This window comes from Triturus cristatus, chromosome 6, assembly GCF_964204655.1.
Source record: "Triturus cristatus chromosome 6, aTriCri1.1, whole genome shotgun sequence".
NCBI classification, from domain to species: domain Eukaryota; kingdom Metazoa; phylum Chordata; class Amphibia; order Caudata; family Salamandridae; genus Triturus; species Triturus cristatus.
In genome coordinates this window covers 80,527,132-80,545,877 of record NC_140589.1, presented here as the reverse complement: position 1 = coordinate 80,545,877, position 18,746 = coordinate 80,527,132, and the positions used below count along the sequence as shown (strand labels likewise).

Below are 18,746 nucleotides of genomic sequence, written 5' to 3'. Positions count from 1 at the left end.
TGACATGGTCACCCCCACTTTTTGCCTGGTATTCAAAGCAATTTTTGGCTAGAAGTGCATAGGGTTCCTGCTAACCAGGTCCCCAGTGCCAGATCTCTGTCCCTAAAACTGTGAAATTGTACCCCAATTGGCAATACCTTTAGTACCCCTTGCAAGTCCCTAGTAAATGGTACCCCTGGTACCTAGAGCATCGAGTACTAAAGAGGGTCCCTAAGGGCTGCAGCATGAATTGTGCCACCCTTCACCAAGCACAGGCAGACTGCCACTGCCGGCTACGTTTCTTGGTGCAGACAAAAGTGGAAACACGACATGGCACACATCCTTGTGTGCAATGCCCACAGACACTGCATGCAGCCTGGGTAAGTCACCCTTACTGCTGGTCTTAGAGTCCTAAGGCATGGTGCACCATATTGCATGTGTGGGTATATCTGCATGAGCAGATATGCCCCTGTGCTGGTCAGTTCAATTGCTGCCAGCACAAGTATCCAGGGATGCCATTTTATGTACATCATCTGGACACTGGCGAAAACCATTTTCCAAGCTGCGGGAAAATTATTAGAGCGGCGTGTTCACCTTTACGCTAGTCCCTCCCCACCCTCTAAGGAGGGCTACGTGTAGCAAATGCGAAAATCTGCCATCTTTGTGATGGTAAACTTAGGAACTCTGGGACAGGGTTATGCCCGCTTCCCATAGGAAGTGGTCATATAGGGCGCGTAGTGACCCCTGGGTTATGAGTACCCTGCACTCCCCTAACACCCCTAAATCTAGACTTTAGGGTAGCCCCTGGCACCAGGAAATCCGATCCTGCCGACTGCAACGACAGAACAAGCACCATTCATTAATATGAAGGCTGTGGAGCGGACGAGCCGACTCCGTGCAGCACCACGCTTCATATGCAAATTATGCTTGTTCTGTCCTTGCAGATCCTACAAAGGAATGAAAACATTGCATTAAATTTCAAGGCATTGAACCTACTAAGGATGTCACTAATACTCACCGCGAGGGACTACAACTCCCAAGATACTTCAATGAACATTGCACTAAGCTCCGCCCACTGAAGGCGATTTGTATAAAGTTTGAAAATTAACAAGGTGAGCCGTCAATGCTTGATGTCTGCCCAGGAAGAAGAGACGTGGAATGCCTCGAAACTCGACGGCTTTTTAAAAGAGACTGTTATTGCAAAGGAGAAACAGGCTGCAACGAGGTGATACAAGACCGCGAGGTCTGAAGCGTGGTCGAGTGCCCCTTCAATGCTTCAGGGCGATTGTTTGTAATAAAGAAATCCTACACGGCAGCCTGGCCGTGGAAGTGAGCACCATTCATTAATATGAAGCCTGTGGAGTGGACGAGCTGACTCCGTGCAGCACCACGCTTCATATGCAAATTATGCTTGTTCTGTCGTTGCAGATCCTACAAAGGAATGAAAACATTGCATCAAATTTCAAGGCATTGAACCTACTAAGGATGTCACTATAACTCACCGCGAGGGACTACAACTCCCAAGATACTTCAATGAACATTGCACTAAGCTCCGCCCACTGAAGGCGATTTGTATAAAGTTTGAAAATTAACAAGGTGAGCCGTCAAATGCTTGATGTCTGCCCAGGAAGAAGAGGCGTGGAATGCCTCGTAACGCGTCGGCTTTTTAAAAGAGACTGTTATTGCAACGGAGAAACAGGCTGCAACGAGGTGATACAAGACCGCGAGGTCTGAAGCGTGGTCGAGTGCCCCTTCAATGCTTCAGGGCGATTGTTTGTAATATATATATATATATATCTGAGACCATTGTATTAAAGGATAGGATAGTTGGTGGAATGAATAGCATCCAGGCAAGTAGTGTTTGTCTGGGTGTTTGATCCGATTCAGAATAGCTGAGAACAGAAGAGATACTTTGGAATTCTTGGTCCTCCTATCATCTGCATTTTCAAAAGACATTCAGTATCCGCTCTAGTAAACACATAATTTCTAAAGCATTGCCTCACGTTCATTAAAAACACGCATTTCTTATACAATAATTAAGCACCAGATGTTTTGCTTAATTCAAGAGGTCAACCTGTTTTTAACGTGTCTTCAATTGGGCACTAGCCCTCAATTTGCCACCTAAGAATCAAATGCTTTACAAGTAATAGCAATCTTCTGTCAGCAAAACATGACATTCTCATCTTCTGATCTTCATCTTACGTAGAGCAGTCTGCTACCGAAACACTATTTATTAAAGGCAAAGGAAATGTAATTGGACTATGTATTTGTTTTGCCCTGTGAGTAAGAATATGCCCCTCTAAATCATTTTCCGCTGATGACTTGTCTACATTTACTGGCCCATTGTACAAGACAGCAGATTGCTTGTCTAACTGAGACAGAGATTTTTACTACAGTTTAAGCACCTCCGCATCTTTACAGATGCAGATTGTCAAGCAATTATTCTCGAGAATCTTTCTACATTATGTTTAGTCACCCTGCTGCTTGCATTTGGTTTGACTACAAACGACACTTCTCATCAGTATGCAATGGCTTTCTCTGATCGAGTAAAGGACTTTATTTCATATGGAACTTACCAGACCCTTCCTTCGATACTTGTATGCTCAAGAGCACCCCAAACAGAAAGGATAAGTAAAGAAAGAGAAATGATGATCGTGCTCCCTACCCAGATTGGTTCTGATAGTACTTTAGACCTATCTCCAGTACCTGAGTTTGACAATAAAACTACAACTATTGAGCCACTCATTTTCCTTCAAAAAACAAGTAGGATGTCTCTCTGTTTAGTTGTGTGTAATGGGTTTTTGCGACTTGACCTTTACTACTTTATTTCACTTTTCAGTCGGTGAGCAGAGCTGTCTCTGGTACTGTTGCAACAATTGGCTGCAGCCTGGCTTTGTGTACCTATGCTACCCTGCCCTTGTATCTTTTATGGACAGCCCTATGTTTACCCCAACTGAGTTTGAAAATCTTGCCAGTATATTGAAGATATGTTGTGTTTTATGTTCTGATCAGCAACAGCACTGTGTTCCAATGTCAAGGGACATCCAAAGTGCATAGCTTATTTCTCAACCCAAGCCTGTTGACTGACAGCAGTGGCAGTGTGATTTTGATCAGGGTCTCAGTGCTTTATAACTAGCCCTTGTGTGAATACTGTAGATCAGCTTTCCCCTGCAAAAGGTCATTTTAGCCCCCATAACTGGTGACACTTGGTTTCCTTCATGTCTGAGACTTGCACGAAGGGTGACTGGATGAATGTGAGAGGATGTGCGGTTTGAGTGGATCAGTGAGAGAGAAAGAGAGAGAGAGAGAGAGTCCCCCCCCGCCCCATGTCCCCGCTTGGACAATTTAGTTTGGATGTACACACTTTGTCCAGCTCCCTGAAACCTTTTTACTTGCTGAGTGGGAGTGATATTCAACCTATTCCCTTTGTCTTTAGTGTATGCTTCTCCAACCTGAGCGAAACTCCCCACTCCCTTGTATGCGTTGTTGTGGCCATCTCACCTAGCAGTAGGCATCCAAACGTAAGATAGTACACATCACACCTGAGCCATCCAAAACTGGTCTTTCTAAAGGCACAGAGTAAGGAGCCTGAGAAGTCTGGCCATCTACATTATGCTCCTCAAAAATTAGGATAACCACAGGGTTATAGATTCTGGCCCTCTCAGTCAGTACTTAGTTCATCTCGTCGACTGGATACTGAAAGGACTTAAACGCCTGTTTAAGAAAGGAAGACAATGTACCAAGAATGGAACCTCTGCTGTTTGTTAATTCTCCCTCCATGCTTGGCCCAAGTCTGGAAAAGGATTTGGTGTCGCCCTGCTGCAGTGGAACATAATCCTTGCCTGCAAGAGGATCTGCACTGTCTCTGCCAAAAGTGACCTGATTCCCACGGAGATAGTCGTTGTGCCCAAATAACTGGAAGAACTGTTGAGGACAGCTTGAGGAACTGGGCCTGCTTGGTTGCCAAGCCCAGCTGCCCATGAGTACTAAAGATTATCGATTGGGTTGAGGCCTACTCCATTGCTTGCAGTTATATATCCTTCTTTAGCCTCAAAAGTACCCTGAGAGACCATCTTTACACCTCTGGCTTGGTGTCTGGTCCTACAGGATGTAGGAGATTGTTCAGCTAACACAACAGTTGAAACCATCTTTCTAGCCCTTCTGATTCTGGAAATATTACTAGTCCAGGTTCTACCTTGACTGGCAATGGTTAACCCCAGGCTTTTGGGTGTTCTGCCACTGGAAAGTCTTTACTACAACCAGTATATACAAACATAAAAGCCCCTCTGGGAAAAGCTATCCTTATGACATTAGAGGGAACTGACCCACTATTTTTCTTCTGTTTGATCACACTAGCCAAAGTGACTATATTGCCCTTAACTAGGATCTGGAGTCCAGTAAATCAAACATGCCCCTAAATGGACACTTCAGGTCACACGGTGGGCCACCAAGGACATCATCAGGTGCACCAAAGATGTTTTGTTGTGAGTGTAGATCGTTTTGTTGTTGATGGGACAGGCAAGGGTTAAAAAGTATCTAGTTTCAGGTGCCTGCTTCCGTTCCACAACTGGGACTACTTTTGGGAAAATGCAGTTTAAATTCTCTGAATCTGTGAATAACCTTAGGCGATAGATTGGATCCGGAGATGTTTCTCAGCCATCCTCTAAAGCACCGGTAGGTGCCGTTGTGCTGCTCTGCGTTAGGATAGATCCACCCTGGAAGTGGCTTTGTGGGCCACAATAAAACAGCCACCAACACCACCACCTCTGCACGTCATCATTTCCTTTCTTTCTGCACTTTCAGATGCAAATCTGGAGCTCACTCCCTTGATTTCCTTCACCTCACAGACTTTTTTTAAAATGTTATATTTCACTGATTTTCCAGTGTGCAAGGGACAGGTCTTCCCCAAAACAGAAAGGTTTTAAACAATGCAAGGATTGCCACAAACAGATGTCGGTGACGGACCCTCACAAATTCATCCTCTGTTGTTTGGGCTCCTTGCACAACTTGAAGTTGTGCCGCAATGACTTAAATGAATCCAAAGGCCATCTGGGACTGCAAGGCCAAGCTTTAGCTTGCCTGGCACCGTAGGAAGGCCCAATTGAACTCAAGGATGGGGACTTTTCTCTTTCCAGAGAGAGGTGATGGTTGCACTTCAGATCCTCATGTAGGTCGAAGGAAAAGACTCACAAGAATTGGCTCCCCTTCTTCCGGCCACTCTCACCAGGAGAAGTCACGTGGACGTAAAAGTACCTCAAGGATGTGATCTCAGGCTCCAACCTAAGAACAGCATCTTGGGGCGTGATGGCTGACCTCTTGCAAGGGGTCCCAGATGACCTCTGGGCTAACCTTCAACAATCATTCAGTAAGGCCAGGATACAGTGAAATACGTAATCCAACACCACTGATAGTCTACGTAGGGCAATTGTTACCAGCTTGATGCTTCTGGGACACTCCTGGATAAAATCCACAGAATTCTTAAGCGATGTCAAGCAATCACTTAAGGACATGCTCTTTGCTGGCATCCGTTTCTGTAAAGGCATGGCAGAGTCAGTGTGGAGCTCTTCAGAGAGAGCAAGTCAACCGTGCTCTCCTTCGGCCTTGCACTGCCCCTGCAACCATTTCTCCAGCAATATCTCCCCTTTCAATGCTTTGGGACAGGCTTACACCAGATTTCAGAGGCAGCAGAAACCACTCCAGACTTTGCCTCAGCTACATCAGACTTGTGAAGCCTTTTGGGGTTAATCTCAGGGATCCTGCCCATATAGTCTAAGCACCCATGAACAGCAAATCCCTCCCTCCAACACTGCCGTAAAACCACTTAATTTGCCCTTAGCAGCACACTCTCACCCGTTTGGAGGACTTATAAGCGATTACTGCCACAAGTGGTAAAGCATCACGTCAGACAGATGGGTGCTTCAACCTTCCTTTCCACCCCTCCTAATTTCCACCTACACTTTAAAGGCTTCCAGAGAACCACATGTCCATTCTGCCGATGGAAGTTCAAACCATTTATTAAGGGGGGACCATAGAAAGAGTTCTGGCATCAGAAGTCTTGTCTGGCTGTTTCACCTGCCACTTTCTGATGCCAAAGATTCTGGATCTTCGCCGTCTGAACTTCATCATAAAGGGCTAGTTCAAAATGCTCACCCTGGCTAAAGTTCTGTCTGCCCTATATCTAGAAGACTGGAAGGTGACTTTGGATTTGCGTGACACTTATTTGCTCATCCCTGCTCAGCAGTCTCACATGTGATGGTAGTGGTTGCTGCCAATCTCTGGAGGTTAAGAATACCAGTCTTTCCATACCCAGTGACTGTTTATTGAATGCAAGCTCACCTCAAAGTCATATATCCCCTCCAGACAACGGTCACACCTGACTCCTTTCATTGAGCTCCCTTTCATTGGAGCACTTCTGGACACCATGCTGTTCAGACCCTTCCCTTCAATGAACCCAGGATTTCATACCATGAGCTGGGTCTCAAAGCAGCTCTTAGACTTCTTGGCCTTCTGCATTCTGCTAGGAGACTTCACCAGGAAGCACATGCGGGCTCTGCAGTGGTATCTCAATTCTCTGGGCTCAGTAGTTGGGGGAACCTTGGGGGAATCTTTCCGCGGGGTCTGAGGAGAGTGCAAAATGTCTGAAGGGATGGCTGATGCATTGCAATTAGACCGGTGGCAGACTCCTCTCCCTACCTCACCCAGAGGTAATGGGCTTGACTGATGTATTGATGCTGGTGGGGAGGTAATCTGAGAGAGGTGGAATTCAAAGGACCCTTGTCTTCAGTGGAGACCCGCCTCCACATCAACCTGTTGAAGATGCAGGCGATGTTCTTGGCACCAAAAGCCTTTCTCCCCAGTCCATCAATGGGAAACTAGTGTAGGTCCTCACGGACAACAAGACCGCCATATGGTACTTCAGCAAGCATGGTGGAGTGCGGTCATGGGTCCTGTGTCAGGTGGCCTGCACCTCTAGAACTGGCTGGGCCTTCAGGATATTTCCCTGGTCACACACCACCCGGTAGGGTCTTTAGATGCTGTGGCTGACAAACTCACATAGCGGTGCTTAGTGGCTCACAAATTGCAGCTACACTTGGAGGAGTTGCAAGGAGCCTTTCAACAATGGGGAAAATGCGGGCTCGATCTTTCATGACCGCAAAGATAGTGCAGTGTCCAACGTTTCGCATGTTGGACTTCCTGAGTCAGCTCTCGCTCTGGTCCGCCTTTCAGTTTAACTGGAGCACAAGACTCCTGCACGCCTTTCAGCCTCTACTTCTCCTGCCCAGAGTTCTGAAGAAAATCAGGAACTACTGGGTCCAAGTTTTCCTAGTGGCTCCAGATTGATACAGGAGATAGTGGGACCCAGAATTTCTGGCCATGAGCATCTGTCCTCCTATTCGGAGAACATTGTTGTATTCTTAGCAACATATCCAACCCTTACAAGTCCAGTCATTTTAAGTTCTTCTGTTCTCCTTGTGTCTAGCCCAGCGGGGCGCCTCTGTGGAAACAGTTAAAGATGGTTTATTGGTCTTATCAACCTTTCTATAATTGCCTGATCATCCAGCTGACCCATATGTTCCAGCCAAAACTCTTTATAATGCTCGCAGGTACCTAGATCTGGTTCTCACATTCTTGATGTGCACTCTGATCTAGCCTACACACAGCTGTCCGCCACAGTTGATCACATTGAAAATGGTATGTGATTTCTCACTGACCAACCCTCCTTCCTGTTTTGTGGAATGGAGTCTTCTGGTCTATACAAATAAGATTCTAACTTGGAGATCTGAAGACTGTCATAATCTGATTACTAAGGGCTCTGTGTCCTGCGCGACAGACAGATATCCGAAGGAAACAAACATCGACGCAAGAAGGTGGCAGTTATATTGTAGTTCTGATGCCATTTCTGGAGCCACACAATACCACCTACCTGTGCCCGAGGAATTGTTGGAAAAAATCTCCAGATCTAACCGCATATTCCTTACTGCTCTACCACCTCGCCGTTCTGGGGAATGGTCTCTTTTTAACATTAAAAAGATCCCAAGCTCGAGTTTGACACAGTTCCCAACAATTGTTCTGTGATCAGCGTCCAAGGGTGGATAAATGGAAAGGGACGAGAAAATGATGTCATGGTGCCGGGGTGATGCTTATATGTGACTCCGCTTTGTCACTTGCAGGGTAGTACGGAGCCAACAAGAGCCGCACGATGTCACTTGTCTGTGTGCGAGAGCACTGCTGTTGGAATTCTCTGCATCCAGCCTGGCGATTAGTCTAAAGGTGAGGAATCTGCATTTGGGTAGAGTATCCACCAGAAAGAGTGTTAGCACAGATTAGTAAATAGTTTGCTGTTTTGTAATAGAGAAAATAATTTTGCGTTTGTTCAGTCTTGTATGTTTAAAAATATATATATATATTTTGCCAGTCTGAAAATGTCAGCTTATAAAAGATTGTGTTGGCTCCTATACATATTTGCTTGTGAGCCAAGGTGTGCTTTGACAAAAAAACAAGGCTCCTTAGTACCACCTTCTAATCCACATTCTGCATCTTCAGGCATAACAAACTCAAATAGTCCAATATTTGCATTGCTTGCTACTGGGAGGTGCACGTTGTGCATTGCTTGAAGTAGTTGTGCTGCCCTTCCCTGTTTCTTCTCTGTTGTTATCGCTATTTTTCTGAGAGTGATCTTAAACAATCATGCAAGCGTACTGGTGGAGGTTGTACATTTTTTTTTTTTTTTTTTTTGTTATCCGAGAAATTCTGACTAGGGCTCACCCTTAGGGTACCCACTACTGTCGCTGAACATGAACTGTGGGATGAGTAGTGTTGGTGGCAGCAAATTGGTAGTCCAGGATGTGAGTCAGTAGGCATCTCCCTATAGGGGTAAATGTCCATTCCCCTAACTGATGACCCTTTCTTTCCTTGTGTGGGGCTTGGTTCATCTGTCATTCATGTGTATTCGGTGAATGATAGGGTCTTTTGGACCCAATGTGTGCTTTCGAAGGTGGTGGTTTTCCTTTGGAAGTGTGGATTTGTCCAGTCCGGATATACCTGTTTATATTAATTCCTTTCATGATCTCTCCAAAACCAGTTGTTCCTGGTAGATGGATGAGGCTGCTAGTACGTACCTTTATTGAGAGTAGTTTTTGCCCTTCCTGAGTGAAACCCAGCCAGCCTGTCCTTTTTCTTAGTCTTCAGTCTCAAAGGCAATGAGCCTAGATGAAGGACTCTTAATCCCATCCATCTCTTGCACCTCCGGAACCAGTATTTGGTAGATTGGCTACAGTCTAAGAATGCCAGATAGTCCTCTCATCTTGAGACAAACACCTTCAAGACTGCTACTTTTTCTCAAACCTAAGTGTTTGGGAATTCCGCATGATACCTTGCTGCTGTCACCTGACACCAGATGAGAGCTTACCAGGCCTTTCTAGGAACTGGACTTTTCCTGCCTTAAGGAGCCATGTGGATACCAGGAAGACAAGTGCAAGGCTCAGTTGACCGGAGAATGAGTTTGAAGGACTTGTTAATGGACGGAGAATGCCCATGAGATACTCACAGATAATCTAACAAGGCAAAGGAAGAATGAAACTAACTGCAACATCTAGTTCTGGGACTGCATTATCACCTGTCTTGAGCGAGTTGTGAGCATAAACGTACACTGATCCTTCTCATACCTAAAATTTCCAGTATTGCCTCTAGCTGTAGAAGGGGTAGTAAGCAATCCATATGTAAACCCACGGAATCGAGTTGTGGTCTTTGTGGCAGAATTGAGCAATATTTCTAGCACATACAGTTCCAGCGGTAAAAAATGATTTAAACCCTGTTCAAAGATTGTCCAGCATCCTTTGATCTTTATCCCTTGCACAGCCGAGAATACCATTTGGGTAAAAGTCCCTCAGAAGAGACGATTTAAGTTCAGAAGATATCATAGTTGACCATATCCAAAAATGAACTAATGCCCCACAGGATTACATTGGTCATGTAGCAAATGTTACAGAAAATCTAATGTGATGATTTCATTGTTCTCTATTCTTGTTGAACATTAATTATTTTGGGTCAAGGCAATGACTGTGCTGTATGTAAGTTCATGCTTAACTGTACTTTACTTTTGACTTTGTATTGTAGGGCTGCAATGAAAATGGCCAACCTCGACCATGTATTTGATAAAATGTTTACCAATCCTAAAGACACTCATGGGGTAAGAATTGTGTTGTGCTCTTTTGAATCCTTTTTATAATTTTGGTCTAATTAATTCATTGCAATATCTGGTGTGTGTAGGAGGCTGGCTCAGTATATTCTGTACACCTATTGGTGATTCACCCTGCACTGATTAGGGTAAGAGGTCATTGATAACCAAAGCTCTCAAGGGGTAGCTGTGGAGAGCAGTTAAGGCTTGCTTATTCAGGAGGGTGTAAAGCGGGTGCATTTACAACACAGTCAGTCAGTGAAGATTACACAAGAAAGAACCCCACTCGTTTTTAGAAAAATACTGTTGTGTTTATTATCCACCAAAACTGCTACTACTTTGGTATATCTCCTACCCGGAGATATCAATACTCAGAAAAGAAAAGATACTTCAAAGCAGGTAAGTAAAGCACATAAAACACATTGACCCCCATGAGGGGGTCAAACCATATGCTAAGTAAATAAAATGCGAGGTGAGTACCCCAACGAGACTAACACCCAAGAATCTGGAGGCCAGGGGATTCACAGAACCCCCACAGGTAAGTAACTAGTAGTCTCTAGGCACCTGTGTGCAGAGGTGATACTCCGGGTCAGTGTCCCTAGGATGACACAGGGACGTTGCGTTTGGAGTTTTTCGGATTTAGGACCCTTCCCAGAGGACCCAGAGGAAACGGAAACCCGTTGGAAGAAGGAAGGTTGGAGAGCACCCCCACCTGTGGATACCCAGAGAAGCAGGATACCTACACCAGGGAGCCCAGATGCATAGGTGTCAGAACCGCCCGTTGAAGTCAATGGGGATCTTCGGAAGTCCAGCTGCTACCGTGACCCATGGACCAGGCTGGCAGAACCAAATCACGGATTCTGAATGAGGAGCACCTGAAGAGAGAGGAGACAGAGTCCAAACCAATCGAAGTTGTCTAGGAACACAATGCCCACCCTTAGCACAGATTAGTAAATTGTTTGCTTTTTTCTAATAGAGAAAATTATTTTGCATTTATTCAGTCTTGTGTGTGTGTGTGTTTTTTTTTTAACTTTTTTATATTGCGCCAGTCTGAAAATATCATCTTATACAAGATTGTGTGGGCCCCTATACATTACTGTTTGTGAACCAAGGCATTCTTTGACAAAAAACAAGTCTCCTTAGCACCACCTTCTAATACACATTCTGCATCTTCAGGTATGGAAACTTGGAGTTGCAGCTGTGGAGACCAGGCGACGATGTAGGTACACAAGAGCCGTCCACGCGCTGTCCCATGACGGTTGACAAATTAAAGGAGGGGCAATGGGCAGCAGGACCACCAGCACGCCTTGGCAAATGCAGCAGGCGCGTTGCAGGAAGAAATGCTTAGTTTCAGACCATTAAGGTCTGAGGAACTCACCCACCACAGGTAAGTCAGGGCCGGCAGCCAGCGGGAATTGATGGATGACCCCTGAGCTCCCTCTGGCAGTAGGCACAGGGAGACGTGAGGAGGCGTCAGCAGAACAGCAAGGATATAGCAAGCAAGCCCATATCGCAGGAGATGCAGTGAGGATGTTGCTTTTGAAGCAGGATGATGCTTGAGGCTCAGGCTTCTTGGAGCTCGAAGAGCTACGGACTGGAGAGTCAACAAGCCTTGGCAGCAGCAGACAAACGCGGTGCACGGGGATGCAGTTCCAGCAGTTTCACGAGTGATTGCAGTCTTCCAAATTGCACAGAAGACCGGTCAGGCCTAGGAAGATCATCCAAACCACGACCTATGTTGTAGAGCAGTGCTTTCCAAACGGGGTGCCGTGACACGTTAGTGTGTCACACAACCCGGTCTAGGCAACGAGGTCTAGGCATCATGCAGGACGGTACTGCGCATGCTACTGACGCATTACCTGTTCCTGCGGAAGAGCCATTGTCTCCTATGGCGGGTAGCGAGCTGTGATTGGAGTCAGAGCATCGCTGCTGCTCGCTGCCACCCTCCTGCAGACCCGTTGAAGCATCCGGCGGCAGCAGTGGCAGCGAGTAGACTGCCGGTGGCTCCTGCAGTGCAGAGCTCTGCGCAACCTTCGCAGTCCTGTTCAATCCAGGGTAGGGGGAGACCCTCAGCACCATCCCCAGCGACCATCCGGCACTCACTGCTGCTGCCCTCCTGCAGACCTGTGGAACCTCTGGCGGTGAGCAAAGACTGCGGTGCCTCTCGCTGCTGCCGCCACCACAGACTCCCACCCGCCACAGACCCTGTCAAGCTTATGCAGAGGGGGCCGACAGCATCGCCAGTGATGCAGCTCCACATGCTTGCGGCTCCTGCAGTGCTTGCTGCTGCTGCCCACTCCCGCAGACCTATTCAAGCTTGCACAGGGTGGAGGCAACAGCAGCATCACCAGCGACGTGACTCCTGAAGCCCCACATGCTCACTATCAACCTCATACAGCTCATTAAAATAGTAAGTTTTGCTGTTTATATTTAAATTGTTTTCAGCCTTAAAAATATTTACATATTGTTATTCCTCAATGACAGCAGTCTTGGAAATGTATGTATGTATGTTAATATTTTACAAATCATATATTTTGCTAGTAAAACTCGATTACCGTGTCGCGAAGTGATGCATGTCTAAAAAGTGTGTCACCTACATAAAAAGTTTGGAAAACACTGTTGTAGAGCTTGGAAGAGTCCGTGAGACAGCAGGATCTACAGACCGGTATTAGATGTTGAGGGGCCTGCGGCTGTTTGGGAGTGACTCCTTCTCTCCAAAGGAGATTTCTTCCAGCTGTCCTTGATGCACACAGAGTCCTTGTGACTCTGGAGGATTACGGCCATGGATATGTGCAGAGCACGGAGACGAAGTTGCAGTAGGAGCCTTCCTACCAGGAGCACTCTTATCTTGAGTCCAGCACAGCCAACAGCAGAGTCCAGTGTCCAGGAGCAGAGGAGTCTTATTGAGGATCCTGAAGACAAGTCTTGCAGAGGAATCGTTGTTTTAGGCGAATCTAGGGTCCCACACTCACAGGAGCCCTTAAGTAACCTTGGAAGTGGGTTGGACAGTTTCTGCAGTGACCCATCTATCGGGCAAGGAGGAGGGTCAGGGAAGCTACCCTGGTGGATTGACCAGTCAGATGCTCCCACGGGCCTCTGCTTATCTTGCTTTCAAGACGGCAGAATCAAGTTGCTACTTGTGGAGCTCTGGGCACCTCCCTAGGGGAGGAGCTGGACAGAGGGGTTGTCACTCCTGTGTCCTTTATGTGGTTTCACACCAGAGCTGAACTGGGGAAAACTAGCTTATATAAGGAGGGCACCAAATGTGCCCTTCAAAGCAATCTGGAGGTGCTCGGAAGCATCCCCACCGTAGCCCAGAGTGGGCTCGATAGCATCCCCTTCCCTAGCCCAGAGATCCCTAATTCGAAAGGAGAGGTGACTACACTCTCCTATGCAGGAAATCCTTTGTACTGCCTTCCCCTTCCCGAGGTAGGCTCTTCAGCAGGAGGGCAGAACAGTGTCTGGGGTCGGCGGCAGCACTAGCTTGTGAGAAGACCCTGCAAGGCTAAACAGGCAAGGGGGGGGTCCTCTAAGGAGCCCCCCCAGCACATAGTATCACACAACTAACACTGGAATTTATGTAGTTGCATGATTCGAACATGTTTGATACCAAACATGACCACGCTCTGAGAAGCCATTATGTAGTTGGACATCTCGAGTTTGCCAGTATCCACTACATACCTTAAAATGGCTTTCCTGCACTTGAAGGGTTCGTAGGTGTGCCTCTGCTAATACAGGGGCACCCTCATACTTAGAACCATGCACCCTGCCCTTAGGCTGCAGGGCCTACCTAAGGGGTGACTTATAAGTTTTAACTGCAGTGACCGGGATATAAGGTAAACCTTATGTTCGAGGAATGTGAGGTGTAGATCACATGCTTTGCATACTCCTGCCATCTAGTGTTGGGTCCGAATGTTTGCAAGTTGTTTTTCTTGGAAGAAGTCTTTCCAGGCACAAGGTAAGGTGACTCCTCCTTGATAGTGCGCATGGGCTCCATTGTTAGATTGTTTTTCCGCAGAGGGTGAGAATGGAGTTAGTAATTGTAGAATAAAGATGTCCATGCGTATGTATATGTGTAAGAAACTGCGACCGGTTTAGGTACCCGGGGAGGCGGGTGGGCGCATGTGAATCTACCGATCTACATGCCAAGAACAGATGCTTACTGGGTAAGTAACATTTTCCGTTCGAGGCGGGTTCGGACGTGTATTGCTGCGCTCCGGTTCGAAACCATTCCTCGGGTTCCACTCGGTGCACTTTCCACTTACCCTCGGCGGTATTGTTTTAGATCGCATATCCCATTCTTCGCGTATCATATCTGTTTATAAAACTCTTTTTGATCGGGAAATTCGTGGAAGGCCGTCTGGCCTAGCCACGTCGGTCCAACTCGCAGTCCATGGATCAGACTCCATTTAAATTCTGTCCCAGGTGCCACACAGTTTACCCCAGTATTGGAACTTTCATAGATTCTCATGCTTTGTATCATTCCCTGTCGTCGGAATGGGAGCCTCGGTAACAAAAATATATATATATATACATATGTATAACCATAGAAACAAAAGAGAAAAATAGGCCTAGGCCTCATCTCATTTTGTAGTATATCACCCTCTTTGTGTAAAAGAGCCCAAACTTTTGCCAGGACCAATCAGCACAGCCTCACCCTCTGGAACCTTCCTGAGAGAGCTCAGAGCCTCAGATTTTTCTACCGCACGTTGTGCTAGGGAGTCTCCACTGAGCTCTGCTCAGTTTTTCTCAGAATTTAACTTTTGGATATCTTTATTGCCATCTTTTGTGACAGAATGTCAGAAAAGGAGAAGAAAGCTTTATTTAGAGCTTGTGCTTCTTGTGGGAAGAAGAGACTGTTTGTGGAAGACAAACATGAAAACTGCATATACTGCCTGTACCCGGAACACAAGGCCACAGACTGTAAAATTTGTCGGACCTTCTCGACCAAGACCTTGAGAGACAGAGAGGGGTGCTTGCTGACGTGGCTGCAGAAGATAAAGACCAGAAAGAAGGTCGTCTCTTCGGATGAGGAGGAATCTATCTCTGGTACCTCCTCCAGGAGATCTAAGAAGAGGGGTAGGTCATCTCCCTCCACTTCTGTGGAACCCCCTCTCAAAGTCCCTCTCAAAGCCCCTCACGGGATCTCTGACAGGTCTGAGGAGGCTGGTCCCATAAAATCTCCTCACGGCAGTGTAAAGGAGAGGCAGGGACGGGCTGCTATGGACATAGCCCTTAAGGACAAGAAGGAGGTTGCAACATCATCCCCTCCGTCCCAGAAGGAGAAATCTGTGAAAAAACATGCTGCAGAAACTCCTCAGTCAGTTCCAGTGAAGAAACCGCGTCCGTCGACGCAGGCTAAAGCAGGTACGTCGACGACGATCTCCTCAGTTTAGACTGTTTCCATGGGGTCGTCGACGAGACCGTCGACGATATCTACTTCCTCGTCTACGACGGCTACTTTCACGTCTTCGACGGCGGTGTCGACGACGAAGACCACGTCGACAATGACGATGACGACGACGAGTTCGTCGATGTTGCTGACTACAAGTTCGTCGACGAGAACGTCGACGGGTGCTCCGCCGACGATGAAACCTACTCCGTCGACGAAGAAGAAAGCTCCGTCGACGACTGCTCCGTCGACGACGATTGCAGGACTGTCGACGGCCTCATCGTCGACGACGATTCTAGCCCCGTCGACGACAGTTACCCTTCAGTCGACGATGTCGTCGTCGAGTTCGTCGACGTTGGGAATCCCTTTGCCATCGACTCCGTCGACGGGACCGCCGACGGGACCGTCGACGACAAAAAATTTGGAATTTGCCACCCAAAGATTAATGATTACGCCGGACATGACTTCTCCTAGGCGGGTCACGCCTTTGCCACCATCCATGCTTCTCGAGGACTCGGAGGAGGATGAAGAGGATGGGCAGTTTGGGGACGCATACAGCCCTTCAGACCTGAATGTCAAACAGCAGGACACGGATACGGAGGAAGTTTATGGTCCAGAGGTGCAGGAGGGGCGCCAAAGCTTGACACAGGGATTACACCCCCGCTCTCTGAGGCAGGACTTGATTGCCTTGCCAGTGGCGTTAGTGTCGGATTTGCAACAGATGCTGCAAGACTATAGATCTCGTTTTCCGACATTGCCGGATCGCACTCCGGTGCGTCCTTCTACGTTGGTAGTGCCACGTGACATGCCAATGGACTTGCCACCTCTACCAAGGGACATACCTCGTACCGTTTCACCGGTGGTGCCCTTAGTGGTTCCCCAACCTTCAGGTACGGAACCTGCTGATGGAGACGCACAAGATGCAGATACGGAAGAGGACGACGAGGGACAGGTGATCCCTCTTACAGATCCAGGGGATCCGGATGGGGACCCTGATGATACGCAGGATCCGGATGCTGTGGGCCGAGAGACAAATATATCGCCTCCAGCAGACATTGGTGGTTTCCATAATTTGATGGAACGGGCATCCAAGAGGTTTGGTTTGCCCTTTACGGTGGAGCAGTCCGACTGCTTCCTATATGACTTTAAAGCTCAGTATAAGAAGTCGGTCAGATCAATTCCCATTATAGAACATGTCTGGGATGAAGGACTTAAGACAATGCAAAATCCGGCGACAATCATTCCGGTTCTTCCCCGGCTGGAGAAGAAATACAAGGCACCTGAAGGCAGTCCTGCGTGTCTTCTAGGTCAACCTAAGCCGGATTCCGTTATTTCACAAGCCGCACAAAGTAAGTCAAAAAATCCGTCCACTCCATTAACCACGCCTCCAGATAAAGATAGCAGAAGACTGGACAATGTGGGTAAAAGATTCTCCACCATGGCCAGCTTGTTGGTGCGTGCGGCTAATTCTCTGACTATTCTGGGCAGGTACGACCGCCAGATGTGGTGTGATATGGAGCCATTCCTGGACCAGCTACCAGACTCTAGTCAAGAGGAAGCCAGACAGGTGCTGATGGAGGGAGAAAGATGCTCTTCGGAAATCATTGACTGTGCGATAGACATTGCTTCAACTGCTTTCAGGGCTTTGGCAGGGTCAGCGGTCTTGCGCCGTCAAGGCTGGTTGAAAGCGACCTGGTTTCGCCAGGAGGTCCAGAATAAGATCTTGGACCTCCCCTTTGACGGGGAGATGCTTTTTGGTAAGCATGTGGATGACGCCCTCCAAAGCATTAAAAAGGACACCGACACAGCTAAGTCCTTAGGATCTTTGAACTATCGCAAGGTGCCATTCAGAGGGGCACGTGGTTGGGGGTTTTCTAACTACAGAGGAAACCAACGTCAATATTCCACACAATCAGGACAGTCCTATAAAGGTTAATATTCCAGCCAGCGCCAAGGACAGTCGGCGTCTTTCTCTCGGCAGTCCCAGAGAGGACGTCAGAATCGTCAGGGACGAGACAACGCCAAGAGGCAATAGCGGCCTTCTGGCTACTGTTCCTCCCCTACCACAAACACCGGTCGGGGGCAGGATATCTTTTTGTCTGGACAGCTGGGTGCGTTTAACATCAGACCGGTGGGTCTTGAATATAGTTCAGAGTGGCCATACGTTGGAGTTCCAAGATCTTCCTCCAACAAGAGCTCCAGACGCCCGTGCATCGAAACATCTCCGACTATTACATCTCGAAGCCCACCAGCTTTTCGTCAAGGGGGCGATAGAGCCCGTGCCGCTTTCACAAAGGGGCAAGGGGTTTTATTCCAGGTTCTTCCTGGTTCGGAAGACGGAGGATACATGGCGTCCTATACTAGACCTCAGGGAGCTCAACACCTATCTCATCAAACTCTCTTTCAGGATGGTCACTCTCCAGGATATTCTACGACTACTCAATCCGGGAGATTTTTTGGCATCCCTGGATTTAGAGGATGCTTACTTTCATGTTCCGATCCACCCAGCTCACAGGCAATATCTACGCTTCACAGTAGGCAAGAGCCATTTCCAGTTCAAGGTGCTCCCGTTTGGCCTTCGGTCGGCACCCCGCATTTTCACGAAGATGCTGGCACCAGTCGCTGCTTTTCTAAGGAAGCAGTCCTTGGAAGTGTTCCCGTACTTGGACGACTGGCTCATCAAGGCTCCGTCGTTCAGGGCAACGTCTCAGGCTGTGTCAACTTGCATACGATTGTTCGCCCATTTGGGTCTTCAGCTCAATGTGTCCAAGTCGGAACTGATACCCTCCAGGTCACGGAAGTTCCTTGGGGCTATTCTGGACACGAGACGATGCACGGCTCGTCCGTCAGAGGAGCGTCAGGGCAAACTGACCACTTCCGCTCGTCAAATGCTGCACAAGAAACATGTATCGGTTCGACAGTACAAGTCCTTGCTCGGATCAATCTCATCCTGCATACCTTTGATACCGCATTGCAGGCTTCATATGCGTCCTCTACAGGAGGAGTTGGACAAACAGTGGCGCCAGGCAGAAGGATCGTTCAACGACAGAGTGTGGATAACGCCTGCCATGCGCACAGCCTGCGAATGGTGGCTGGTGAAGGGGAACATCGCAGGAGGATTAACGTTCCGAATCCCTCCTTCTCCTATGGTGGTGACCACGGATGCTTCCCTAGAAGGGTGGGGAGCTGTCCTCCAGG

The 18,746-nt window shown here is 47.7% G+C and overlaps 1 protein-coding gene across 2 annotated transcripts in view; it reads left to right on the top strand.

Annotated features, from left to right (window-relative positions):
* LOC146813792 (cap-specific mRNA (nucleoside-2'-O-)-methyltransferase 1-like) overlaps positions 1 to 18,746 on the top strand; it is a 946,504-nt gene that overhangs the window by 335,837 nt on the left and 591,921 nt on the right. For both annotated transcript variants that reach the window (XM_085610255.1, XM_085610254.1), the window contains one exon: positions 10,096 to 10,168. In XM_085610255.1, the coding sequence (XP_085466381.1) occupies positions 10,096 to 10,168 (73 nt within the window). The remainder of the gene's footprint in view (positions 1 to 10,095; positions 10,169 to 18,746) is intronic.